The following is a 27,415-nucleotide window of genomic DNA, read 5'->3' as shown; positions in this document are numbered from 1 at the left end:
TTAAATAAGTCAATAATGTCACAAAATAATAAATTGATAAAAAACATGTCAAAGTAATGCCAATGTCAGTTTATAAATTCTCTAATAACTAAATTAATTAATGTCAAATGTAAAATAATGTCCTAAAATAAATTTTAAATGTCCTGTAATGGTACCGAATTTGAGAGGCATGTCTGATCATTTAAAAGGTTCCCATATTTCTTGTGTTTGTTTATTTCCAGTGCTTCTAATGCATCCATCTTCTTGCTTTTCGGCAATACATGTAGATATTCGATGTTTTTATCGGGATCGAAGTGATGTCCATTGGTATTTAAGTGTTCGGCAAATGTGGATCTATCCGTTTTCTTCTTCCATGCTGTTAGATGTTCTTTGATTCTTGTTTTAAATTTTCTACCTGTTTGGCCTATATATACTTCTCTACATGTATCGCAGGTAAGTTTGTATATACCACTGCTGTCCGTGATATTATATTTGTCTTTATTAATACATAATAAATTCTTAAGGGAACCTGTGGTGTAAAACGCTACCTTTGTATCTTTGTTTTGCAGAATTCTCTGAAATCTGTAGGATAATGGACCAATGTAAGGAATTTTTACCCATGTTTTTACTATTTTTTCTTTTTCTTCTCTATGGTTATACAGCATTTTTTCTATTATTTTTTTCTTAGCTCTCTTTAACATTCTGTCGATCAATCCTCTTTTGTAGCCGTTATTTTCAGCAATGTGCTTTATGGTATTTAGTTCCACCCTGAAATCTTTTGTATCCAGAGGTACCTTCAGCAGCCGGTGTACATGGACGATCTGGAAACAAAAATTCTTGAATCCTCATATAAAGATAATATTGTATATTGGTACAGATATGTGGATGACTTCATTTGCCTATGGAAAGTGGAATAAGTGCGAGGAAAGTGTATAATTATTTAATTGAAGATGAATTTCCACCAAGAAGTGACAGTACATTCAATATCAAATATATTTATTTTTTGAAGCTGAAGTATTCGATCGTGATCCAAGCACGAACGATGTTAGCGCCTCGTATGTCACTAGCGTCCATGAAATGTTTCTTCTAAACGGGCAGTTCGGTTCGGTCGGGCTTCATTCCGACCTAACGTGGCGGCCATCCATTCTCCTGGACTCTGGAGGTAAAATAAACGTGTTGCTAACAAATAAGTGGTGTTTATTCGCCAGGCGGTCCGGGCTCCGGGGTAGCGTGACGCAGATGAGAATTTATCGCAGCCGCCCGTCCGCCCGCCCGCGCCGGAGCCGGCGAGTTCGCGCATTAAGCGACTCCGGGACATTAGCCGCCTGCAAGATGCCACCCGAGATCATAATTAAGTGTCGCCCGATTTATCGGCCCGACCCGCCGAAAACTCCCCTTAAACTTCCCTTATCGCGCTAGCTCTTTATTTCGTAGTTAGTCTCAGGGCCCCCGTAAGGGCTCCTGGCGCCTGTGTGCAAGAAATGGATTTTGGCGTCCCTTTAGGCAAATTTTTTGGGTCCTTGGTTTTGGCGCCCCTAAAGATGGCGATTTGGCGCCCCTAGAGGATGGCGCCGGTGTGCATTGCACACATTGCACATATGGTAGCGGGGGTCCTGGTTAGTCTACCTCGTAGTTGTCGCCTTTACTGCGAACGACGACTGCCCTCGAAGAGTTGGCCCATATTAAGGTAGCGATTTTGAAAATACCGCCGATGAGTACCGGCCTGTCCCGCGACGGAGTGGACCAACTTTGAGAATGGACCAACGTTCGCCGAATATAATTAAGAACAAACAGGAGCGGGCTGATGTACGTCCGCTTAATAACTCGACTACAAATATACCGTTGCAAACCGACCCAGAAACCTTTGTTAAAATAGATGGGTAGGTACTATTGTTATTCGAGACTATGGAGGGTAACCGTCTCGAGTCTTGAAAAAATACGTTCTAGTGGAATAATGAAGCGTGTTTATCATCGCGAGTGAGACGAGCGAGTGTGCCGAAGTGTGTCAAGCGGGGCACGCCGAGCGGAGTACGCCGAGCGGGGCACGACGGTGGGGCATGCGGGGCCCCGGCTCGGTAATTACGGCCTTAGCGCCGCTAAACCGGTTAGGCGGTGCTGGGCGGGCGGGGCTCTTGACGCTCTTCTGATCTAGCACTACGTCATTTTATGACAATTTCTGGTTAGAATGCAGATTTTATTGCTTGCATCAATTTTAAACAAAAAAAAGAACTTAAAAAAGACCTACATTCATAAACATTAAACACAATAAACAAAGTAGGAACCTACTAATACATAGTGAATAGAGGCCACATATTTTATCTACTTGTTAAAGAGGGCTAACGTGTGTCCGTCATTTTCAATGGACTAATATTTCTTCCCGGTGAAACGGGTAATTTACGCGAGCTTATAAGTAACAAGATTCATTAAGGCCGTTACAAAGTGACGCGGGGCGTTCTTAAAGCGAATGGCCCTCGAGCTCGCAGCCTTCATAATAGCCGTGCGAGCGGCCGCGCGCCGCGTGCGATATAATGAAACACCTGGAGAGCCGCCGCTGCATTAATATCGCAGCTCCTTTGCCGCCAGCGAGGACCCGCGACCCTCGAGCCCCGACCTCCACTATACGTAGATAAACCCCCGCCCCGGCCGCTCGTCCTTATTAAAACTGTTTATCAGCCTGATAAACGGCCCGCTCCGCCGCGTTCATTCGAAATGTAATTATAATTTGCAGGACGAGTGCGGCGGCCGCTATATTAGCGCATTATGTTCGCGTCTAGTATAACGCCGGGTTAAACAATGGCTGACCGCCCGCCGCCGCCGGCGACTGTAAAAGTGGCCGAGATAACTCCGCGGCCGAATGCATATTTCAGCGCTAAGCTGCAGTCGCCGGCGAACTCGTTCGGAACTACACCAGTGTGAATAATTCTTAATTTAAATCTTCTTAAAATGAGACTAGTTTTCGTGTCGTTCGTTTCGAACGGTCCGTTTGTCGCACTGTTTTATTTTATAACTCTAGTGCAGTTTTCCGCTCCCGACTAAAAGGAAAGGGTCGTAAAGGCGTTACGTGAGCGTTTCGGCGGTCGTCGCGACGGCGCCGCTCGCCGCGCGCCGAGGAGATCGGAAAGAGTGTCGGCCGCGCAGCGTAAACACGCGCCCCTCTCGCGTGACGGCTCATTAGCCGCTCCCGGCCGCGGCCCTGCGCCTCTATAAATCATTTTAATTCTACTTACATTCACAATCGACTTTGCCTACGTAATTTCCTTCCCGCCCACAAAATTTTGCAAATTAGATTTCGCTCTCACTCATTTTTCACCAAAAATCATTTACAACGTCCGGCCCTAAACGTCGAAGCCCGGCTCTCGACTTCTGCGATTCGGATTCGACAAAATTTAATTTTACCTGTTGAATATCATTAACTTAGCGCGCCGGGCACGATATTCCGGCGGCTCGGCCTCTCGTCCCCGCCGGAGTCATATTTTCTGGCTTAACGGTATCATAGCGGCCGCGACCTATTTATAGCTCGAGAGGGTGTGGGCGGCGTTAAATATCATAATATTATATTCACCTCGCGGACAAAACGTAGCCGGCCGGCACGTGGCCGCGAGCCGCGGATACCGACACGCGGACACGCGCACCGCCCCACACATCTGCGCGCGGACGCAGGTACGCGAGTTGGCACGAGTCGCCGGCCGCGGCTATTCCGGGCCCCCTTTGACATCATGAACATTTTTGGCAGCCACCTTCGGGCGTACAAGTGGATCTCGGATCCCGCCGCGAGCGTGTCATTCATCGGATGCCCATTGTTTCTGCCGCGAGTCGATTCGCGGAGCACGCCGCGGACCGTCGGGTCGGCCAATGGCATGGCGGGGCGCGTGCCGCGGGCGCCGCGCCCGCCGACCGCGTGCCGCCGACGGATCGATCGCGATCGATCAATTGATCAACTCCGTCGGGCACGTGACACGTCACTCGCCCTAGGCCCACTTCGTCGTGGGGAGACTATTTAGTCAATCTCGGGCGTGCCCCATCAGCCGCTGGCAACCGTCCATTGTTTAATTAATCGCTAAACGAAAAAGACGAGGACTGCACCGATAACATCTATATCATTATTTCGCGTCGCCTTCTCGGCCCCTCGGCCGCTACTGCACCGTCGACGCTACTCGCTAACGAATCTCCATAAACGCGATATTAATATTCTATTACGAAGCTAAAGAAAGCAATTAACCGAGCTGCGGAGCGAGAGCGAGCGGAGTTCCGAAACTGGAGGATAGTTTTCGTCTGTATATTTTGTGTAGTTGAAAAGGCAGGATTTTCGTTTAATTATAATTGACAGGGCGGGCGGCGGGCGGCGCGGGCGGCGGCGCTGGCGGCGACTGCGAGACTGCAGCTCCACACGCCACTCGAGCCTCGTTCGTTATACGCGTTACAGTTTTTAAGTACACTTAGCCGCTTTACTCGACTCGACAAGACAAGAACGGCTTAGTTCATTTTTCATTGATGTATTTTTTACACCGAAGTTGGCGGTTTTAAATGGTTTTTGCGGGCGCACAGATTTAAAGACTTCCCTATACTAACGTTACCTCGCTATCCACTTTGTAACAATTTATTTTCGCAATTAACTTCAATTAAATTTTGTAAAAAAACATGGAATATGTTTATTTGAAATAATCAATATACTCGGTGAAAGAAACGTTTTATGGTGTGAGGTGATCGCAAAGTCAGTGAGTTTACTATCACAAGAATGTTATAAGTTGTGGGTGGAAGCCGCGGCCCGCCACCCTCCTCGCGCACCCCATCTGACACGAAGCTCAAAGGTTTCCCGTTTATCAATTCCGATTCGATAACTTTTTGTTCTAATCAAACTTACAATATTAGGTACTTTTTCTATTCTGACGCCATGATAGAGCTGCGGTTACGAGAATATTTTACTAACATACTTATGCTTATATTTTAAAAACGACGTAGCTTTTAAAAGAAGAAGGACCGCTAATCGCTTATTTTAAAACTACAAAGACTTTGCATACACTGATATAATAATAATTTACTCATACTCCGAAGATAAACGTGCTAGTCTAATAATAATGGGCCAATTTAGCATGACGTTAATTTCGTGTCAAATAATAAATAAATAGGAATTGCTAAACCGATAATGTTATAGTACAATAACACCGTTACCGATAACAATAAATACAACATACAATTATTACACAACATAATTAGTTATTATATTTGACATTTACGCTCAATAGTAGTACTACTTTAGTATTTATTCACTATGTTGTAATTGTACGCCACATTCACCAGTATTTTTCAGTACGAATGCACTAAAATATACGCTCCGTTTACAAAACAATGCCAGTCTTACTTCAAAGGACGCAAAAATTTTCTGCTTCAGAGTTTGACATGATTCGCTCGCATATTAAAAGCTTATTGGACTTTGATGTTTATGTGGCCTTAAACAAAAACGGTGATAAGTCGAATTATTAAAAATTCCTCATAGTTGCAGTTCAAATATTTCAATTAAACTTCACGCATCCGTGGTTTAGAGCAGTCTTTCCAAAGTGGGCGATAACGCCCCCTTGAGTATTGTATAAATTACGCTTGAGCACTGCAAATACTTATGAATTTATTGTACCTGTTTTTTTTTTTCTTCAATAAAAACCAACCACTGACCGAAATCGGTTAGTGGTTTCTAATTATTTCAATAAAGGAGGCTTGACTATTAGTGACAACGACTAAAAAGTACTAAGTATATATAATGGTATCTGTCGCATGTATTCGAGCACGATGGAGCGGCCAACATGGTAAGGCGTAACGCCAGCAGTCATCCGTCTAGAGCGGGTGGTCATTAGTAACCACCTCGCTGTCACCGCGACACCTCGCACCGCGTGTCCCCCAGCGTCAGCTATTTCCATCTCGAACACTAGCCAACGTGCGATAGCTCATCTATAAAATCATCATCATCATCGTTACCGCAGCGACGACACGAATATAGGCCATCGATTCGCAATGCTCGATATAGGTCTGCATCCGATGGTTTCCGCGAATTTTAGAATTCACTATTCATCAGCGATGACAAACGATCCATCCCGATTTTTCCCGTGTTAGCGCCGATGGTTTACGTTTTGATAGTTGGAATGACAGTTTTTGTTTTTATTTTTCATTGCGCGGTGTAGGAAACGCTATAAAAGGACTCTGCCCACGCTAGTTCGGGCTGGCGCGTGGGCGGGGTTCAGTGTTTTCTGATGTCAGATGTAAAGGTCAATCTTTTCCCATTCTGTCATAAGACCAATGATTGACGTGATTAATTAACATTACTGTGGTTTTAATACTGTACCTTAGTATTTTAGTAAACACAAATATTTTGCCAGCTTATTAATATATTTTTATGAACAACTATTATATGGTAATATTACCTAATCTAAAACGTATCTAAGTTTTTTTACAAAAAAAACTTGTAATATTTACTTAGATTCCGCAGTATGACTATTGACTATTCTATGTAGTTCCGAAAACAACCATTAGAAAAAGCAAATCTAAACTTTTCGGGCGCTAGCGTAAAATTTACCGCATATTGCAGATATTTTAGAAGTTTTACTGGCAGCGAGTAATCCATTATAAAGAGTAGATTCGATTTGGTTTTTACTTTTCACGAATAACATCAGTTTTTAGAGTTCTAAATAGTGGAGTTCGATACCAGTTCTGTAAAAGTCGGTGTAGTGTGCTGTGTGTCCTGGTATTTACTGTTCCATAACTATCAACCTCTGTACTATATTGTTGTCTTTTTATTGCTTCGATGGTTAGGAGTCGGAGAAAGTAAGAGTGGAAGCGGTCTACAGCATTAGGAACACGATTGTAAAGCGAATTCCGTTACAAAGTTAATAATTGTCGAAACCCTCCGAGCTAATAAATATTAGTCGGATGGAGCTAACCGAGTTATCATAGTTACGATTGAAACGTGATCGGCCATTGAAGTTTCGCAAACGACCGGCCAGGAGGCGAAACTCGGCTAAAGTAGGCGGGCGGCGGCGGGCGGCGCGTAGCGGGAAATAATAACTTCATCCCGCTTAACGGCCGGCCGACATTACGCCTGCCAGTAACAAGTTAATCTAAATGCAGCTTCCGGCTACTCGGCCCACGCATCGCCTAACTTTAATAACTGACCGAACTCCGGGCCTCCGTTCGCGGCCACGACGCTCCGGCCGGCGCTGATGTTCTGGCAACAGATTTGTTTGTTTCGACAGAAGTACGTAATTTATCTTAGAATATGCTCGCAGAGCACCTCCTATCGAAACGAGGGGATCGTACATATTGCGCTCGAAACAAAAATACGATACGTTTTTCGTTCTTATGATTTACGATATTATAAATACGTCGCCCAGAGTTGTTTTTCTTTGCGATGATAAGGCGGGTATTCGCGGGGCGCCGGGGCTCGGCGACGATAAACGCGGCCTCCCGTCACGTACTGCGACAGTTAATTACGCGGATGTAAATAAATCATCGGAGGCTCGCGGGGGGAGGGGGTGCGGCGAGGGGTGGCTCCGCCACTGAAAGGCAATTATCTCGCGCCTCATTGACGCCGAAAATGAGCAGAGACCCGCAGCCTTCCGCCACTCGAGAGATATTTGATAACGTCTATTGGGTCGACGTAATGTAAGCACTATTCATCGCAGACAATACCAATATCGCGGTTACCGCTATCGGACTGCCTAGGGTTGATTAACCAGACAAATGTTGACGGAGATGAGTTTCACATCAAAGAAATATTTGTTTTTCCTTGATTAAATCATAAAAAAGTATGAGGAAGTGTTTTTTTATGATGCTAAAGATTTTTTGTATTCGTAGAGCTACGCTCGTAGCCACGTAGCAGCGAGGCTACGAGCATACGATTATTTGCACCTTGAATGCATATTGCATATATTGTAAACACTGTCGAAACTAGCGCTTGTTTGTTACTATTTTTCATTATAAATGTAAATGGTTATTGATTACATATTTATAAAATATAGTTCATTGCGCACTGTGTTCGTTTAAACCTTAAAACTACTTAACTTATTTCATTATAATATATTATATGTATAGCGAAGATTAGGCGGGCCGCTGTTAGGTACTGAAGACATTTCCACATACACATTCCTTGAATGTAAATATATAACGAAATAACCTGTTTACTGTTTAGCAACGAGCTGCTATTTGCGGCTAATACGCGTACCTACTCCATAATAAATAATTAACATCAATGTGTATACTACTTTATAAAGTTAATTAAAATTTGTATAGAAATTCGAGTAATCAGCGGCTTATAAATACAAACTAACTGTGGCTTTACTGTTTACCTCACTGAGACCTTCAGACGAAGTTCGTGTACCTATCGTCTGTCTGGCTTTTAAAGACAACACGAACATCAGATACAGACGACAAGAAAAATAAGAAACATTTATATTAGAATAACTTGTATGTTTTACTCGTAACATGAACGAACAAACTGCGTATCGTTGGCAGTTCGAGACACTGTTTTAATGTCGCCTGTTGGTATTTTCCAGGGTCGGTGTAACCGGGAGAAGCCCCCGTGCAAGTACTTCCATCCGCCGCAACACTTAAAAGACCAGCTCCTAATCAACGGTAGAAATCACCTAGCACTGAAGAACGCCTTAATGCAGCAGATGGGCCTGACACCGGGCCAGGTGCTGCCTGGCCAGGTCCCCACAGTGGTGAGTCCCCGGCCGAGCTGGCCTCGATCCTAACGCTTGAGCGACCGGTCCTCCTGTAAGTACGCGCACGCAACACGCAGCTTTCGGTGTACCTCGCTACTGTACCTTCTGCATTGACGAACGACACGTAGACAGAGCTGTACGTTTACGCTGTGCCTAAAGTTTTGTTCAGTAGACGATAAACGTCCTCCGTCTCCAGAAATCTCGAGTGATAGTAGGCGATAGTTATTTGATAAATGGATCGATGTATGGTATTTGACCTCGTTTTAAATGAGTAAAGCAGTCGACTGCACTCACTACCCGGAGGTCGAGAGTAGATTTAGCGAAGAACAGGCACAACTTAAACTCCCCCGCCGACGGCCGGTCGCTCCCTGCTTGCGCATGTTTGTACAATTTTGTTCGTTCTTAATCGGCATGACTTCTCTCAAATTTTACTCACAAATGTATGACCTGGGTATCAGCGGTGATGTCAATTAAACACTTATCCCTCACTATTCACACTGTCGCTAACGAGTGCGGCCTCGCTCGCCGGTGTCCCTCGCTGGAGATAGCAGCAGTGTTGCCAACGCCAGAGAACACAAAAAAGCCAGTTCGTCATTGAAAATACAGTATAAAAAAGTAGGTGAAGCAAAAATGCCACATTTGATATTAAAACATTTTTTAGTACCTATGTTGTAGGATCCACATACATTTAAATCTCATTCACAATACTTACATGTATAAAAAATCATATTATTATGTATTTTTTGTTAACTTTGCCACAGCCACAAAGCTTTAAAGATAAGTAATCGGTTAATCTTAATTACGACTTATTGAAAAAAAAAAAAGTTGATTTTAGAACAAACACAGAAAACAGGGACCTTAAAGGACATTAGAAGTACTGTTAAAACTGTAGGGTTGGCAACACTGGGTAGCACTCGCATCGTGTAGCGGAGGGATGCCGGCGGGCGAGGTCGGCGTCGCTCGCACGATAAGTAGCGTGTTGTGTGGTTTTGTGTCGAGGTGGGCGGCGTGAGCGGAGCGGGCGCTGCGAGCCACCTCGCCGCGCTGGATCCCATCAGCCTCGCCCTGCTCGCCCCGCAGGTAACACCCACCACAGCCGTCGCCGCCACCGCGCCGCCACCACCACCACCCACCCCACACTATTAGTCGAGTTTGTTAACCCAGTTCCTAAACCTCGATCCTTTTTCTAAGGGTTTAATATTAGTTTGGAACTAAGTTATATTGGTTGATTTGTCGTTTTCTGTTTTCTATCTTAGCTCCAGTTGATCATTACCAAAGGACACTTATACTTAACATTATTGATATGTTTTCATCCTAAACCCCTTGTATTACTTCCCAATATCCCCCTGTCCTCGGTGGTCGGTAGAAGTAGTTTAACCAGATGCGTATGCTTACCTTAATTTCTCAGTATGTATATTTACTACTAATCTTACTGCATGATTAAGCTCTACCTAGGCAAGTACGAGCCGTAATAATCACCTTACTTATTTTAATAAACCGGTGTTAGATGCGCTTCCTATTGTATTTTCGGTGCTTGTTTATCTATTGCTCGTTAAAATTATAATGTTTTGTGAATTTTCGTTTTGACCACAGTTTTGGATAGCGCGAGTGCTTCGTCGTCGTCAGGCCGCGTCCCCATCGAACACGGCGCGGCGTCGTGTCGTGGCACGGTGACGACGCCGCGCCATGTTTGATAGGGACGCGCTATTACATTCGAAGCGCTCGCGTGAGAGCCAGTCCACGTGGCGCGGTGCGTCGACGTAGCGCTGCCGTTGCGTTGTTTTACATACAAATAACCCGGTGCTCACACGGCGCACTGCGTCGTCGCAACGCACACATGACGGACAGCAGCCGACTGTTGACGTTAAGACTGCTTCGTAATATCGCTGCGATGACGCAACGCGCCGTGTGTATTGGGCTATTGGCTCTTAGTCGAGACTGCGGTCGGGTGGAGAGGAGCGTCGTCTTATCGCGAGATGTGGCGTGTTACAGGCGACGTCGCCGTACCTATCGGGCGTGCCGGGCGTGGGCTCGACGTACGCGCAGTACTACGCGCCGCAGCTCGTGCCGGCCATGCTGGGCCACGAGCACGCCGCCGCCGCCGCCTCGCCGCTCGGCGTCATGCAGCAGCCCGTGCTGCAGCAGAAGCTGCCGCGCACCGACCGCCTCGAGGTAACTATACGAACCGGTCGAATTGCGAGCAGCGCTTCCGATGTCGCCGCACTAGATCTGGTGAGGGAAAATAATCATTACGGTCGTATGTCATCGTTGCAATAACACTAAGATTTTTGGATGTCTATTGCGAAAGGTAGAAATTTTTTAGAAGTCTTTTATTTTCATGTAAATTAATCTTTTGAGGAGTATACGTAGTTATCGTTGTGATCTATGGATCATTTACGCCACATGACCGATAGCTGTCTAATATCTAGCAGTTTTATTGCAACGAGGGCAATTCTGGCGCTCACATATCAGAGATTCCTATGGTACGTAAAATACGAGCAATGATTATTTTCCATGTAACATCGGAGCCTAGCTAAGTTAAGGCCTAACACCTATCCCCGTGTGTCTGCGGCGCGCGGGCGCACTGGCCCGGCGCACGTGCGCTTGTGAGCATCGCACGCTTACCCGGGGTGCCTCCCGATACACTAGATAGTACCACGGCTCCTCTACTATGTGTTAGGTACTCGAGCAGGCTCATTCCCTGCATTTACAAAAATGTACCTGCACTAGGTCTGCCTATAATGTATCTGAAAATTGAAATAATTATATTCGTATCAGTCTTAAACTTTAAAGATTTAAATTTGGAAAATGTCTAAAGTTTTATTTGAAATGTAACGATGATGCGACGGATGCGTAACAGTAACGTAAAAGTACCGATATAATTGAGTAAAATTTTTCTACTCGGTAAGCGGCGTCCGGTCGAGAGGACCGAGATTTTACAATCACAAAACTTCTCAATACAAGTAAAGTAACCATTCCTCGTCCTTGCTACATTCTGAGGCGACAGTAGTTTAAAATAGTATCGTACACACCTGGACACGAACACTCGGGCGAGACGCGGCTAGACGTCGCGGGGGTAGGGGTAGGCGCGGCGCGGTGTGGGCGCGGTGCGGGCGCGAGCGGGGACATGGCTGTGTGTGGTGGTGCAGGTGTGCCGGGAGTTCCAGCGCGGCGCGTGCAAGCGCGCCGAGCCCGAGTGTCGCTTCGCGCACCCGCCGCCCTCCGTGGTCGCGCACGACGACGGCTGTGTCACGGTGTGCATGGACGCCGTCAAGGGCCGCTGCGTCCGCGACCCCTGCCGCTATTTCCACCCTCCCCTGCACCTGCAGGCGCACCTTAAGGCGCAGGCGCGCGGCGCGGTACGCCACCAGGCTGCACGCTCTCGCCTTCGCTCGCTCGCGCTCGCTTGTCTTCTTCCGCTTGGTCTCGCTCGCCGCGACGCCGCTTATGTTAGCAGAGCTTGTTCTATTGATTTCGCCGCGGTCCCGTTCCGCGTCACGCTTCCGTCGCACTCACGCTTCCGTTTAATTTTTTTTTTATCTTCGCATAATATCACCTTTCGCCGAGCTTTAGGTGTATTCTGTGCATCTATTACATCGTTATTGTTTCCGTCCCGTCCTGCGACGCTTCGCTTCACGTAGACGGCCGCCGCAGCCCAGCAGCCGGCAGCGAGCGCGACTTCGGAGCCGGGCAAGAAACGTCCGGCGCCCGCCGAGCTCGAGCCGCCACCGGTACAGCGCTTTGCACGCTTGTCCTTCCCCGCCCCGCTCCCTCCCGCACGCTCCCTGCGGCCCCTCCGCGCGCGCGTCGCCGGCCGCGCCGCCCCCGCCCGCCCGGCGGCGCGCGCGCCCTCCGTCCTCGCCCCCACTCTGTCGACCCTAGCTCAACTCGATGTCGTTTCTCGTTTCAGATGGACATGAAGAGCGTCGGCTCCTTCTACTACGATAACTTCGTGAGTATCCGACGCGTAGTGAGTAGTGACTCGACTCTAGACGGATGTAAAAAATCGTATCTGACTTGAATTTTTTTATTCTTCAGGCCTTCCCCGGTGTGATGCCGTACAAACGACCCGCCGCCGACAAAGCCGGCATGCCCGTCTACCAGCCGGCAACCACATACCAGCAACTGATGCAGCTGCAGCAGCCGTTCGTGCCCGTGTCATGTGAGTACCCCGCGCCCGCCTCGTCCGCCCCGCCGACCGCGGCGCTGCCGGCCACGAGCGCCCCGTCCGCCGCGCCGGCCGCGCCGCAGCCCCCCGCGCCGCCCGCCCAGCCCGCGCAGCCCGCCGCGCCGCCCCCGCAGCCCGCCACGCCGCCCGCGCCGCAGTTGCCGGACGCGCCCACCCCGGACTCGGCCGCCATGGCTAAGGAGGTCGCCCAGAAGCACTATGCCGCCGCGCTCGCTCTCGCGGCGCAGCACTCGGCCATGGCGGCGGCCGCGTACACGCAGCAGGCGTACAAGGCGCGTGCCGCCGCCGTCCCGGGCCTGATGCGCGCGCCGCTCATGATGCGGCCGGGGTGGCCGGGGCAGCCGATGCCCATGCAGATGCAGGCGTTCTACCAGCAGCCCTACATGTACGCGATGCCCCCGCCGACGCAGCAGTCGGCGGCAGCGGCGGCGGCGGCTGCGGCGGCGGCGGCCGCGGTCAACCCGTACAAAAAGATGAAGACGACCTAAGGCGGTGCGCAGGTGGCCGCGGCCGGCGGGGCGCGGGACGCGGGGTCTCCGCGTAGAGACTCGTACGTGTGAAAGTGTGTGGCCCCGGCCTGTCGGGGCATTAGCGCTAGGCGTGTTGTCACATTTGTATTGTATTATTGTAAGGACGAAGCGAGCGGTTCCCGTCTCGCGGATGTCTCGGTAGTTTTACGCTATGACTTATCTATTGTGTATCTATTCACTCGTCGTTATGATCTTGTGCGTGTATATTTCTCTTATCTATACGATCCCGGTAATAATAACGCTTAAAAATGCATGACTGGACGTTTTTTATTACCTCTTGTCGATCGTCGTTTATCGTATCGTCGTACTGAGAGTTGAGCGCTTGGTCCGTCGACCCCGTATCCCACTACGTACACGCTTGATCTCGAAGGAGCTCCGCAACCGCACGGGTGCGCTTTGGCCATTGTGTCGATCCAGTACCGCCGTACCGCAGTACCGGTGACCTCTAGGAGGTCGCAGGCTTGCCGCAGAAGGCCCGCACCTAACACAACCGCCTTCTAATTTTCGCATGGATAGAATCCACCACCCCTATACGTTTGGCTCATCAGGTATTACTATCATTACTCTAGTGCTCTGTGTGTGCTGAGTGTGCTGGCGTGTTTTATTTAGAGCCTTTTGTTTATTTCGGTCGCAATAATTTCTTATTTATTTTAACGCTTTCTTTTACATGCCATCCGAATGACCGCTTCGGCTGTCGGTCTGCATTGCAAATCTTTTATCGCTTTTTGTTTGGGGACGGAAGGCTGTGCACCGCCTAACGCCCCGTACGTGGAGTACACGGACGAACGCGGACAGGTAACGTGTGCCGCGTGACGCCCCTCCCCTCCCCGCCCCCACCCGGCGCCGCCACGCGCCGCCCCGCGCACGCACACGCTTGCTCCTAACGCACCGACATCGCTTCCCTTCTCTCCGCGAGCGATCTCCCGGCATGACGCTGGATAACCCCCTAGCACTTCCAACCTCCGGAGTCAGCACCTTCTGTAGGCTGTAACATCCTCTCCCAGTAACTCTGTAGGCCGCGGACTCGGCGTGCTCGCTCTAACCTAGAAGCTAATGTGGACTCGGTTTGACACGACGCATATCACCTCTATCCTCCTCCGCTTGACGTTATTAATTTTATTTTGTCTTTCATTTTAATTCACGTGGGTTTAGTGAACTTAACACCCGGAGGACCAGAACACTCGATCGGTAGCCCCGATCGTAATCGAACTCATTTCCTCCACCTTTCGTGCTTCAATCTGTGCTTCCGAAGGTATTTTGATCGCCTGTACTTATGTTTTGTAGCTAAGCGCTTCTCGAACAGTATCTAATTTATGGTTATTCGATTCACCGACTTGGGAAAGGTATCGTAACGAAGCTTCAACCTAAATCACGCATACAGAGTAGGACCGAACTTATTAAAGTAACACGCTCTCGACGCTTCGCTATAACATCTAGTTCAGGGCGTGAATCTCTCCCTAGGGCTGCCAGTTTATTTTGTCATCGAAATATTGTAATTCAAACTAGGAATGACACCTGATAAATAAAAACAGTTTCCTTGTAATAACACACACCTCTATGTTGCAGTAGTCTCTACATTTATAAAAGCATTTTTGTTATTTAATAAAAACCGGCCAAGTGCGAGTCGGACTCGCGCACCGAGGGTTCCGACAGCTTAAAGGTATTATAGACCTGAGTATTTGGTATGAATTTTAATTTAATACCTCTACGCGTTTATGAGGAAATGGGTAGTAAGTTAAAAATTATTAAAAAAAAATATATTATGTGATGTAACTAAAAATTTATGGTTTTCGTAATTTTTCCTTTATCTATGCTATAAGACGTTGCTTCGTACCAAATTTCAAGATTCTGAGTTCACGGGAAGCACCCTGTAGGTTTTGATTCCCTTGCAAGTATCGAAAATTTGCGGCATAAACGGCTGTATCTTTTGATTGCGTTGGCTTAGAAGTTTGATTTTTTCACAGCTTCAAGGGACAGTAGACCTGAGTAAGTGATATAAATTTCAGCTTCATACCTCCACGCGTTCCTGAGAAAAAGGGTCTTGACAGACGGACAGACGGACAACAAAGTGATCCTATAAGGGTTCCGTTTTTTCCTTTTGAGGTACGGAACCCTAAAAATGATACTGTACTTGTGTGCTGGCAGTCCTACCCACTTTCTATTTTGCCCGACTACAATTTAAATCATTTCTGACTACTGCGAGCTATTATAGTGATCATGTTTATGTACCTACATCACATATTATATCATTTAGTCATTGTGCTATAACTGTACTCCTAATATTGTATCGAACAGTTGATGCTACAACTTGTATGTGGATAATTTTTAGTTTGTATAGTGAAACATATTTGCTTTCAAATGTGGAAGAAGTCACTCTACAGTAATGCCTTGCTTACACCTGGTAAGATATAATCAGCTTTCTTTAATATCCTGAGTATAAGTGATTTTTCTTAATTCGCCGTCTTTACTGCACTAACGCTGTAACGATTGCATTATATTAACTCGTTTTCAATAACTTGTACACTTTAAATAGTCGCGTTATTTTCAGTAAAGACACAATCGATATAAGTAACTAAGCCCAAACTATCAAAGAATTGAGTTCAACAAATAAAATGTTATTTTCTTCAAAGAAAACAAATAAAATTAGTATTTTCGAGTTTGTAATATGCTTTATCAACTCTTTGGTAGTCCGAAATTCGCACCTCGTCAAATTCAACTATCAACTGCTCAAAAGGGGGTTTAATATATTTTTTAATAATTATTTAATGCTTCACTTTTTAATTTTTTACCGCAGTTGGTATTTGAGGCGACAGGGCGAAAAAGGGAATTTGAAGCGGCACAAACTGGCTAAGTAATTTTGGTGTTTGCGATCAGCCGCTGCAGTTCGCCGCGTATCCACTTCAAGTTCCCTTCAGACCGCTTAAGCCTGCGCGGCCTCAGTCCTCGCTTGACGTGGAAACCTCTCCGACGCTTGTTCTCACGTAGCCGTAATTAATCTCGGTTTTGTTTTGTTTGTCGTACAGTAACCGCACTCTATAATGGTCATTATGTTGCAGTTTGTACAACCACTAACATGTCACGTCCAGAACTGTCATGTAAGCTAAAGGTATAAGTTTAATTTGTCTATTTACATGTAACCGTGTCGCATATAACCAAACACTGACTGAGTTTTTAACGCGCCCGGTGTGTCGCGATTCGCGAGGATTCGCTTCGTGAGAATTAACACCTTACCTATACCGAACTGCGTAGAGCAGAGTCGACCGCAGGGCGTCGTCGGAAACTCGGTGGTCAGTTTTGCTTATATGTAATGGTGGCTACCTCCCGGCGAGCATGAGCTACTGAGACCTCAACGATCACCGCCGAGCAGACGCATTCGCAACTCTCCCCACACAGCCTCTTATGCTTCCTCTAGCGACCGTTGGTTTTATGGGTATTTTGGACGCTGCAGAACCTAGAACGCCCTCGCCCTGGTACAATATGTCTAGCATCATGCTTCAGCTTTTTTGTAAAATATAGTCACGCTTAAATGAGATTGGCTGCGCAATAATGATTATATTTCAAGCGTTCTGCATGCCATTTAGATATATATATATATTTCATACCTATGTGCATAGTGCCGCGTTCTTAACACTCCCGGTTACGGATCTGACGATGACGATGTTTATATTTATGCTGCGTGACGGACGGAGGATTACAATATGAAAGTGACACACTTTTAGCGCGCCAAAGAATGCTTGGAAGGACCAATCATATTGTGCAACGAATCTTGTAAAGTCATTGTAATATTGAAGCGGCAATATTTGACTTAGCCTTCCGTGTGTCCGTTGTGCACGTTTTAGTTTCCTGTCGCGGTAAACGCTAGGTTCCATTCCGGGTCTACTCTTTAATATTACAACGACTGTCCGGCGTTATCTCCCGAAGGCTGTGCGATGAGGATACTTGTCAGTCAGATGTATGAATGGAGTGGAAGTTTAGTTTTAGCATTAACACTATTAACATGCGAGCTTCGTAAACCGTCAGACGATGTATCATGTAAATAAGAGATGACTTTGACTGTTTATGAAATCATCATTAACTGAGTGGCATTCGTGTAGCTGTGATTGCTGTAGAGGTGCCTAAAACGAGTTTTTGTGTAGAGAAATAATTGATTATATTAGTACTGAATCTGTAGTACTGTTTTGAATAGACCTAATAAAGAGAACAATTGAAAAGCTCGAAAGAATAGAGCTAGAAAAGAATTTCATGAAAAAAATATTAGTGGAAGGTGTGCTCATGAGAGTTCAGTCAACATTATCTCTCACACCGACCATTGCAAAAGCAACTGGACTGACCAGTAATAATAATATCTAAAGCAGAAATAAGCTAATCAGAGTTTAACAATTGGAACCTATATAAGCTCATCAAACTCCGGGATAAAGACACCTCCAGCAGCGCAGCTACCCATGCTGATACCCGTGTATTTGTCCCGTGTACTCATGAGCGCCGTTATGTCCACAGTTACTGGACACCCTCCCGGTGTGCCAAGATTTTAATCGTCAAGGCTGTACGAGACCTACCTGCAGATTCGTTCATATTCGTGAAGGTAATGACCATTTCTGTACTTACTATATTAACTCCCGATTGGCTTTATAATTGGCTCAAATGAATTGCAATCGAAGTAGATAGTCTGAGAAAATAACAACTTAGTAAAGTTGAAATTTTGATGAGCAATGAATTCAAAATTTTTATAACTTAAGTATCTACTCTTGCATGCGTCCGACCTCCTTTAAATCCCCCTTTGCATGATGTCACACAGTAAAATATATGTATGTAATAAATATTTTTGATTACAGAATATCATTAAGTAGAGGCCATATAGTTTGCTCCTATGAAATATTATAGTAGACGTTAGTTGAATGTGGTAGTGGAATTACTAGTTTTAAATATTTTATAATCTAGTCATAGTGTTTAATTTATTTCGGTTATTATAAATGTTAAAATATTAATGTTAGCTAAAATTTATTTAGATTAGTGTTTAGACTCAATTTTTCGAAAATTATTTAACTCTTGGTAATTAATCAGTAATTTAGCACATTATTTATCAATTTCAAAGAGAGACCCAACATTAAGTTCGTTTGTAAAAGAATGCCAGTACCCTTTTAAAAGTCAAACATTGCCATTGCTGTTTGAGGATATCTTAGCTGCATATTGCGGCGGCGTGACGGTGTAGTAACGTGTACGCGTGTGGTGTTGCAGGGTGCGGGCTGCAGGTGGTGGGGTGTCGTGTGGTGGTGTGTCGCGACGCGGCCGCCGGCACGTGCCGCCGCGCCGCCTGCCGCTACTACCACATCCCCGTGCAGCTGCCGCCGGCTCTGCGACCCCCCTAACCTGACCCCTCCCCCCCTCGCCTCTCACCCCACCCTTCCACCTCCGCCCGTCACCTCCACCCCTCCCCTCACCCTCGCCCCACCCCTCCCGCTCCGTAAGTCGCCCGCGCCCCTCATCCATATCGGTCGCGCCTCCGGCACTCTCGGGTCGGGCAGGTCCGAGGCGGTGATATCATAGTGAATATCGGTTAGTGTAGTAGATGGCGGGACGCGCGCGCGCCGCCCGGCCCCGGCCGCCCGCGCCGCGCGCGCGTCGCCGAGAGGTCTCGGAGAGTGTACATAAGTAGCGGGATATGATTCTCAGGCACGGTCATGCGATTGTGATATGAGTAGATTTCGAGACGCAGGAGCCGTTCGGTTAGTTCTGTCGAGATCGTACCGAGGTCGAATAGTAGTTAGTGAGGTTTTAAATGTTTTATTACTATTGTATATTATTTTTTTAAGATACGATATGAGTTCCTGTAAAGATCGATACGGGTGCCTCCAGGTGCCGTTCGAAACTTTGTTGTAAATAATCGGAGGTAGATGAGGGGCGGCGCGGGGGGCGGGGGCGCCCCTCCCCCCGCGCCGCCCCGGAGGGCCCGGCCCGCCCCGGCCCCGGGCCCGCTCCACCCGACTCCTACTGTGAGCATTTTTGTGAGAATTATGTTACTTTTTTATTATGTTATGAAATTAAGTTTTTTTATAGATGACGAGTTTTACACTAGATTAGAGTAGGAGGATCAATAATGAAACACCTATAGAGTAGCCGCTTCTCCCCCTCGGCACTCGAGGCGAGGCGAGCCCGGTCCGGTCGTCCGGTCGCCCGGTCGTCGTCCGTGCCTCCTCCGTTCTCACCGTAGCATAGATCACGACACTCGTAGAGTGGTAGCGGGTACGTTCTTAAAACGATCAAAGTTTTCGGACAATATTGAAACGAAGAAGGCGAACTTCCAAAATATTTACCTAAATTATAGGTTAGAAGGTCGGCTTGATTTCCGATAGATTTTGCTAGATGTTTATGATTTATCCGATCGATTCACGTCTATCGAAGCACAAATAGCGACCGACGATCGAGTCCGATTAGTGACCCCCGAACGAGTGAAATTCTAGCTCCCCTTTTGTTTATATAAGAACAGTATTAAACTTATGATCGAAATCTTGTTGTATGTATGTAGAGGTGATATGCGGATAGAGAGAGGTGGGAGTGGCCGCCGCGCCGCAGCGTGCGTGCGAGCGGGCGAGCGGACACGCGCGTGTGGCGCAGCGGCGCGCTCCCGAGGCATGGAAGCATAATGCCTAAATATTATTCCTAGTCCATATCCTTTTGTTGATCAGTCATGCGATTAATGTTAGAATAAAATATTAATAATTTGATTTATTCCTCCCATTTAGTGGATATTTTGATAATGATATATTAATAATGAAATATTTAAGATACATAATACATATTTGATTCTAAATCCTGATAAAGTGACACTATGTTAGTAATTTAGTCGGAGGGATACTTGTGCCGTGATTATATTTTTAGGTATATATTATAAAATAATTCCTAGCGTCGGAATTAAACAAGTGATTAATGTGTAAGCGCGTTATATTTATTGTCGTATATTGTAAGTGAATGCCATATCGATAAAAGATGAAGTGCGGAGAGAGTCAAACTCGCGGTGTTGCGTTTGTTTTGTGTTGGTTGTTATCCTGGGTTGCGGTTGCGGTTGCGGTTGCGATTGCGGTTGGCGGATCGCCAGTCGCGCGGCCCCGCCCGTCGTGTGGCCGTCGCTTTTATCAATACGGCACAAAAATATATTATGAGTCTTGAAATATATAAGTTGTCATATTATTTTTGTTGAAATTTATCGTTTCATTGATTATTTGTTGCCTTTTTTATTTTAATTATCGAAATTTTATGATCTGACGCATTTATTGTAAGACAATCGATTATTTTATAATTAATTAGTGTGATAATATTGATAATGGTATAAAAATGCCGTTACGAAAGATCGAACATCGAAAGTATCCTTCCCATTTAGAAGGGACTCTTCAGGCCCGAGGTTTCTAGTGGATTTTATATTTTTCTTTTGTTGTATTTTTAACGTTACGTGTGTCTTACACATAATATATTTCATTTTTGTGATATTTTTAACTATAAAGTACTGTTATTGTAAATCCATGTGGAATAATGAAGACCTAATTAAATATTCAAGAATTTATTTGTAAATCACAAAAAAAATGTAAAACTGTAAATATATTTAAAAAATGAACTGCAACACAATAATTGATTATTATAATTCTCATCAAATACAGTGTAAGTTCTTCGAGTACCTTAAGAGGGTATGTTATTATGTAGTAGGAACAGTCTACTAAACCGGTCCAGTGAACAAAATATTGATAATATTGTAAACATTTTTTTATTCACGAGCAATCACAGAAAGTACATGACATTGTAATATTATTTATGAAATTACTATGTGATGTGATCTTCGGATCAATTTTGAGTACAGTATAGATAATAAACAACTGAATATGTGAATCGTTTATTGTTTTATTGCCCTCACTCACATTCTACGGGTATCCAGTAATCGTATCTGAAGGGGATAGTGAGAAAGTTTGTACAGGTTTGTAAGAAAATCTAAGATGACAGTCAATCTTGACCTAGCCCAGGGGTTCCCAAAGTGTGCGCCGCGGCCGATCTGGTGCGCCGTGGAAAGGCAAAAGGGGCGCCGTGAATCGATCCTTCATTATTATCCAAAACCACAAGTATCATAAAATAAAATAATAATTATGTAAAGCAGGTAATTCTATGAATAAATATTTGTTTATTATTATTTACCTGCATGACGTAACTATCATTAAAGTTAAGGTGTTTATTTATGTATAATTTTGTAATAGCTAGGTAAACTGCGCCGTAGGCTGAAAAAGATTGGGAATCCCTGACCTAGCCGATATCCTAAACTCTAAACTCTCAAGGCTTAAAAAAACAAATACTTATTTTAGTTGGATAGATGGTAGCTGGTATGGTGTAAACTGGACAGCGTCCAATCATTTTGGGTTCGCTGGGTACCTAATTATCCCATTTAGGAATGTATTCTAGTTAAAAACCTCCTTCATGTTTAAACATAAAAAATCGGTCAAGTGCGAGTTGGACTCGCGTACGAAGGGTTCCGTACCATAATAGAGCAAAAATAGTAAAAAAGTGTTTTTGTATGGGAGCCCCCTTTATTAATCATTTTATTATTAACTAGCTGTCCCGGCAAACGTTGTTTTGCCATATAAATCATTTTTGGTATGAAAAATAGATGTTGGCCGATTCTCAGACCTACTCAATATGCTCACAAAATTTCATGAGAATCGGTCAAGCCGTTTCGGAGGAGTACGGGAACGAACATTGTGACACGAGAATTTTATATATAAGATTATTAAAGTATAAAAATAGCTGAGTATTTTGTGAACATTTCAGTTGCCTACCTGTTGTCATTATTGATACCGAGCAAAAAATGTTTGAAAAATCATGTTTGTTGTATAGGAGCCCCCCTTAAATATTTAGTTTATTTTGTTTTTAGTATACAGTACTTCTTTGTTGTTATAGCGGCAACATAAATATGTACAAACTCTCTAGCTATTACCGTTCGAATAAGGGCCATTTTGTCAATTAAAAAATTCAATTTTTCATAACATTAAGAGGATACACCAGGTCGAGCTAGAGAAATGAAAAAAAAGTACGTGTAATATCTATAGCTGTCTCCCTTACCTCAAGCCTATACCGCAGAACGCGATAGAGACAACTGCAGAAAATCAACTATTCGTTGTCCCCTGATTCCTTCTCCAAAACTTAACCGATTTAAGTACTTTTTTCATTAAAGATTAAAGAGAGGCTTGAACTGTGTTCCTGTTTTTTTTTTTTGTATAATGTAGCCAAATCTGTTTTCTGGATCGTTGAACACAGCGGAAAATCTGGCCATTTTTTTTTTGGGTTTTTGAACGTTCATATCTTATTTTATCATTAAATTATGAAAAAAAAATAAAACATAGGGACATTGTATTAGTGGCCGTTGATATTCAGGAAAAAATTATAACTACTAGCATTATCCAGGGAGGAAACAGGGGACAACGTTTGTATGGAAAAAAGGGCGGTGTGGACTCCTCTTAAAGTATCGGACACTGGTGTTGGGACTTGGGAGTACTTACTGGGTCACATTGTTTAATGCGGGTTCGATTTTGAAAATACTTACTTAAAGTTTTGAAAAGCACCTAACTGACTCTGATGACAATGACAATATCGACTAGTAAGTAGTTTAGGTGCTACTTTAGAATAAACATACATATTTTTACCCTTCTTCCGATTAGAACCTGTACCTACTGAACCTAGTATGTAGTAGATACTCGAATCTTTTTTAGGGTTCCGTAGTCAACAAGGAACCCTTAAAGTTTCGGTCTGTCTGTCTGTCCGCGGTTTTGCTCAGAGACTATAGGACCTACAATTTACAAAGCTGTACTTAAGCATGAATGCACATATTAATGGTATATAAAATCTTAAAAAAATATTTTTTTATGGTAAATTCCCTACACAGCAAGCTACTACTATACTTAAGTGTATTTTTATAATTTGAACAAAAAAGATATTTAACAAATTATTATTATTATTATTATTATTTTATTATTCGCATTAAAAGTTTTGGTAAATTGACCAAACACTATAAAAGATTGAGAACTCGTGTAGATGAACACGCCTGGCATGTTCGCGGCATTATCTACATATTAAACTATTTTCGATGACATAAAAAAAATATTAGATCATGGAACCACAAACTTAATAACTCATTAGCTTACGGCACAAAGTTTGCGTTTCTATGAAAAACACTGTCTTATCTTTGAGATATTGATGAAAAACGAAACAGCACAAGCACTGGGTACGCCATGCGGCATGCCTGCCATGAATCATGATGCTTTAAAAAGCAGAAATACGTAAATATTGACAATACAATATGTGCTATCGCCTATCTATAGGTATATCATAAAGACCTTCTATATTTGTAAATCATTAGATATAATAGGTAACGAATGATTTACAATTCATCACTAATCCACCATATCACAATAAGTGCACTAAAATTTTATAACAAATTGAGATAAGGAATATGAGTTATCGGCTCACCTTCTACTTTTAGACGTTTATTTGATGGGGCACTATCTGCTTACATCGCATCATCATCATATTCCCCTGTTTCTAGCTCATATTTTCTATTCTCTAAAAAATCATATTATATAATTAACCAAAGGTTTTTTCACTGATCAAATTACGATAGGTAAATACTTACCTCGGAATCTATTTACTGCCATAATTAAAACTTCAAAACCATAAACACTGCTAAAAACAAAATATATCTGCAGTAACTCAAGAAGAACTAATTTTTAATTAAGAAAAAAATTAGTCCTTCTTTTTGTGATTTTACCTCTTTACAGTGCCAGTGAACATGCCTAGCGTGCTACGTAATTTCATCCTGCAGTGTCGGTACTGTAGGATATGACTATGCTAGGTGTGCTCTCGGAAGCACACCTGGCATAGTTTTTTTTAGTGCACAAATTTATGATAAGCCTACTTCAGGTTTAACGTCTGTTTATCGTATCTATAAGTTTGTCGAAACCACAGTATAAAATGGTTGTCGGAGAACTCGAAACTAGGATGCTGTAGCGTAAGTCTTGTTACTTGTAGAGTTACCCTCGCTAACATGTCGAGGAATCTAATCATGTCTCATTCATCAAAATATTGGCCAATACATATTAGTTAGTAAGACACGAGATGCACGGCTGCACGCTCTCAGACGCCCTGGTAAATTCAATGATTACAGCAAAGAGAATGTCATATGGATTACAGCAAAGAGGATGCCATATGGATTACAGCTCGACAAGGCTTTAAATGAACGTGGGTGACATTGACGGGAGCGCTGCCGGTAAAGGAGAACAGTCAAACACGTGGCAAAAATGACGTTTGTGTATCATAGAAGCATTTAGTTCATATAAAGCCTTGTCGGACTCAGTTACGTATCATATTATGTCGGCAGTCGGCACCAAAAAGTTAATATACCTAGCGGAAAAGAGAAACAAAGGCCTGAGCAAGCGAGATGTCACTATCAGTAACACTGCGTTGTAAAAAGAGACGTCTTATACATGACACTAATCACCATAACTCTTTTTTTGACGTCCAGTCGGCACTTATCGACACGTTGACAATAATTTAATCTCATAGAATTCATGTTCAATCATGCTTGTGTAAGTGTATACGTACACATATTTTTACACACAGACGTAAGCCAATTTCGGTTTCATTTGAAAGCTTGAGATTGTTGCTCTATATCACAGATTCCTATGTAGAGCCTAACAGCCAGTGGAAGCGTACTGGGCCCATAACCTTTTAAAGGGGGTCGATTACTGACTTAATCGGCTCCGGTGGACTGTCGCATGTCTATTGAAAGCCTATTAAACGATTTATCTTATGTCCGTTGATTTTTATTAATTAATAATTTCATAAAAATACTTTATTCCACCGGAGCTGAGCCGGAATCATTCTAACATTATTACACCTTCACCGTTGCTCAATAAAATATTTAATACGATCAAATTAATAAAATCAGCGGAAATATTTCGTGTAGTTTTGAAAATCGCTACAGTTATTCCTTGTGATATCCAGATGAACATGTCAAAAGTCCTCAAGGGTGGGGGGTGAGCTAAGAGTGTAGGGAGGGGTCAAAGGACCCTTTTTTTAGGTTTTTGCTCATAAGTAAAAAACCTGCACAAATAGCATTACGGTTACTTCTAGGAAAATTTTCTACATAAAATTTCCTCTAAATTATGTCCTATAAATTTTTTTGTACGGTCGATACTTTAGGAACTACAGGGGGGGGTCAAATTCCTCAAAAGTGCGAATCGCGAAAATAACACGCATCGAACGTCCGAGACTAAGAAAACAACTTATTCTGATTCAAATACCTGCTATTCACAGATAATTATTTGTCCTAGCTGCTATTATTACAAAACGTTAGACTAGTCACCATGGAATTAGGAAGTACTATACAGCTGGAAGGCTTACTTCATCATTTTGAAATATTAAAATGAACCTTACTTTCATTTTAATATTTAATTTTAAGTATTATTTTTATTAACTAATATCTCCTTATAGTAGCGAGCACGAGCGAGAAATCGATTTTCTTGGTTTGTCCCTTTCGCACAATTGCCATGTAAAATATACGATAATACATTGGTAGTAAATTGAAAAAAGCATTTTTCGTAGAAAACGATAAAATAAGGCATAAATATTATATAAACGACATGTTTTAATACTGCGCTTTCCTGCTTCAGTTTAATATTATTTAATTTCAATAATTGTTATTAAACTGAGCTTCTCAGTTGTGCGATTTTCTTTTAAAATGTCTTAAGATTTACACATAGGCAAGAAGCATGGTTACACTAGTTTGAAAGGGACAGACCAAGATTAATGACCTCTCGCTCGTCGCATGCTTAATGCACAGTAAGCTTTCCAGCTGTACGAAGTTCTTACTAATTCCATGCTAGTCACTCTTTCCACACAAAAACCAAAAATCAAGGATATTGCCGCCATCTTCTACAATCCAACATCAACATCTGAAGAAATAGCACAGTCAGGAGAAAGGATGTTTTTGACGATGTATCGTGCAGCCACTGATCAGCTTGATCTTAACAGACATCGATACTCAGTTTTTGTCAAATCCAGCACCAAATCCAAACCAGATCTTTCCTCTCTCCCACCTACAAAAGGATCAGCAAAATTTCACTCATTCCGAGTGTTCCACCAAGTACAAGAGTGGTTAGGTAACGCACTGCCTCCTGAAATGTGGGGATGGAAGCGAGGAGCTGATGGAAACCTCGAGCCTGTTACCACTCATGATCCTCCAGCTCCTGACACCGTGCTGAAGTCAATATTTTGTCGCTGCAAAAGTGATTGCACTGGTAATTGTGGATGCCGAAAAGCTGGTATCACGTGCAGTCTAGTATGCAACGGCTGCTTGGGTTCGTGTACAAATGGCGTACCTGTAGATTTGGTAGATATAGAAGGTGAAGATGGTGATGATGTAGTAGAAGAAAATTATTGATTTAATTAAGACTGTCTAATTATTATTTTCTAGTTTTGAATACATTTTGAAAACATACCAATTTTATTTTATTTATAAAACCGTCTCATTTTTTATACCTATATAAAGTTGAACACTCTGTAACTTCTAAAGTATCGACCATACAAAAAAAATTATAGAATCAAATTTAAAGGAAATTTTATGTAGATTGTTTTCCTAGAAGTAACCGTTACGCTATTTGTGCAGGTTTTAGACTTATGAGCTAAAATCTAAAAAAAGGGTCCTTTGACCCCCCCCCTACACCTTTAGCTCACCCCCCACCCTTGGGGATTTTCGATATGTTTATCTGGATATCTCAAGGAATAACTGTAGCGATTTTCAAAACTACACGAATTATTTCCGCTGATCGTCCATTTTCGGCTTAATTTTCTTAGGCTAATTAAGATAAATAAAAAAGCATATTCCTCGGTCCTCCTTGTGAGTATAGTATTCGTTGCATATTCCTTTTCCATCTTGTTGTCATGTCTGTCAACTGTCAAGTGTCAACTTGTAGTAAGCAGAG

At 43.7% G+C, this 27,415-nt stretch overlaps 1 protein-coding gene across 14 annotated transcripts in view; it reads left to right on the top strand.

Moving 5' to 3' along the window:
* LOC121732752 (protein muscleblind) overlaps positions 1-18,975 on the top strand; it is an 85,068-nt gene extending 66,093 nt beyond the window's left edge. For 4 of the 14 annotated variants that reach the window (XM_042122708.1, XM_042122759.1, XM_042122805.1 and 1 more), the window contains 6 exons: positions 8,517-8,684; positions 9,687-9,767; positions 10,680-10,859; positions 12,329-12,418; positions 12,598-12,639; positions 12,726-13,662. In XM_042122708.1, the coding sequence (XP_041978642.1) occupies positions 8,517-8,684; positions 9,687-9,767; positions 10,680-10,859; positions 12,329-12,418; positions 12,598-12,639; positions 12,726-13,364 (1,200 nt within the window). In that variant the 3' untranslated portion in view covers positions 13,365-13,662. Of the gene's footprint in view, positions 1-8,516; positions 8,685-9,686; positions 9,768-10,679; positions 10,860-12,328; positions 12,419-12,597; positions 12,640-12,725; positions 13,663-14,148; positions 14,202-14,558; positions 15,007-17,903; positions 17,989-18,641 lie in introns of those variants that run through there. The other 10 variants (XM_042122742.1, XR_006036438.1, XM_042122766.1 and 7 more) reach the window with 10 other exon arrangements.
* The last annotated feature ends 8,440 nt before the right edge of the window (positions 18,976-27,415 follow it).

This window comes from Aricia agestis, chromosome 1, assembly GCF_905147365.1.
Source record: "Aricia agestis chromosome 1, ilAriAges1.1, whole genome shotgun sequence".
Lineage (NCBI taxonomy): Eukaryota > Metazoa > Arthropoda > Insecta > Lepidoptera > Lycaenidae > Aricia > Aricia agestis.
This window is presented reverse-complemented; position numbering and strand designations above follow the sequence as displayed.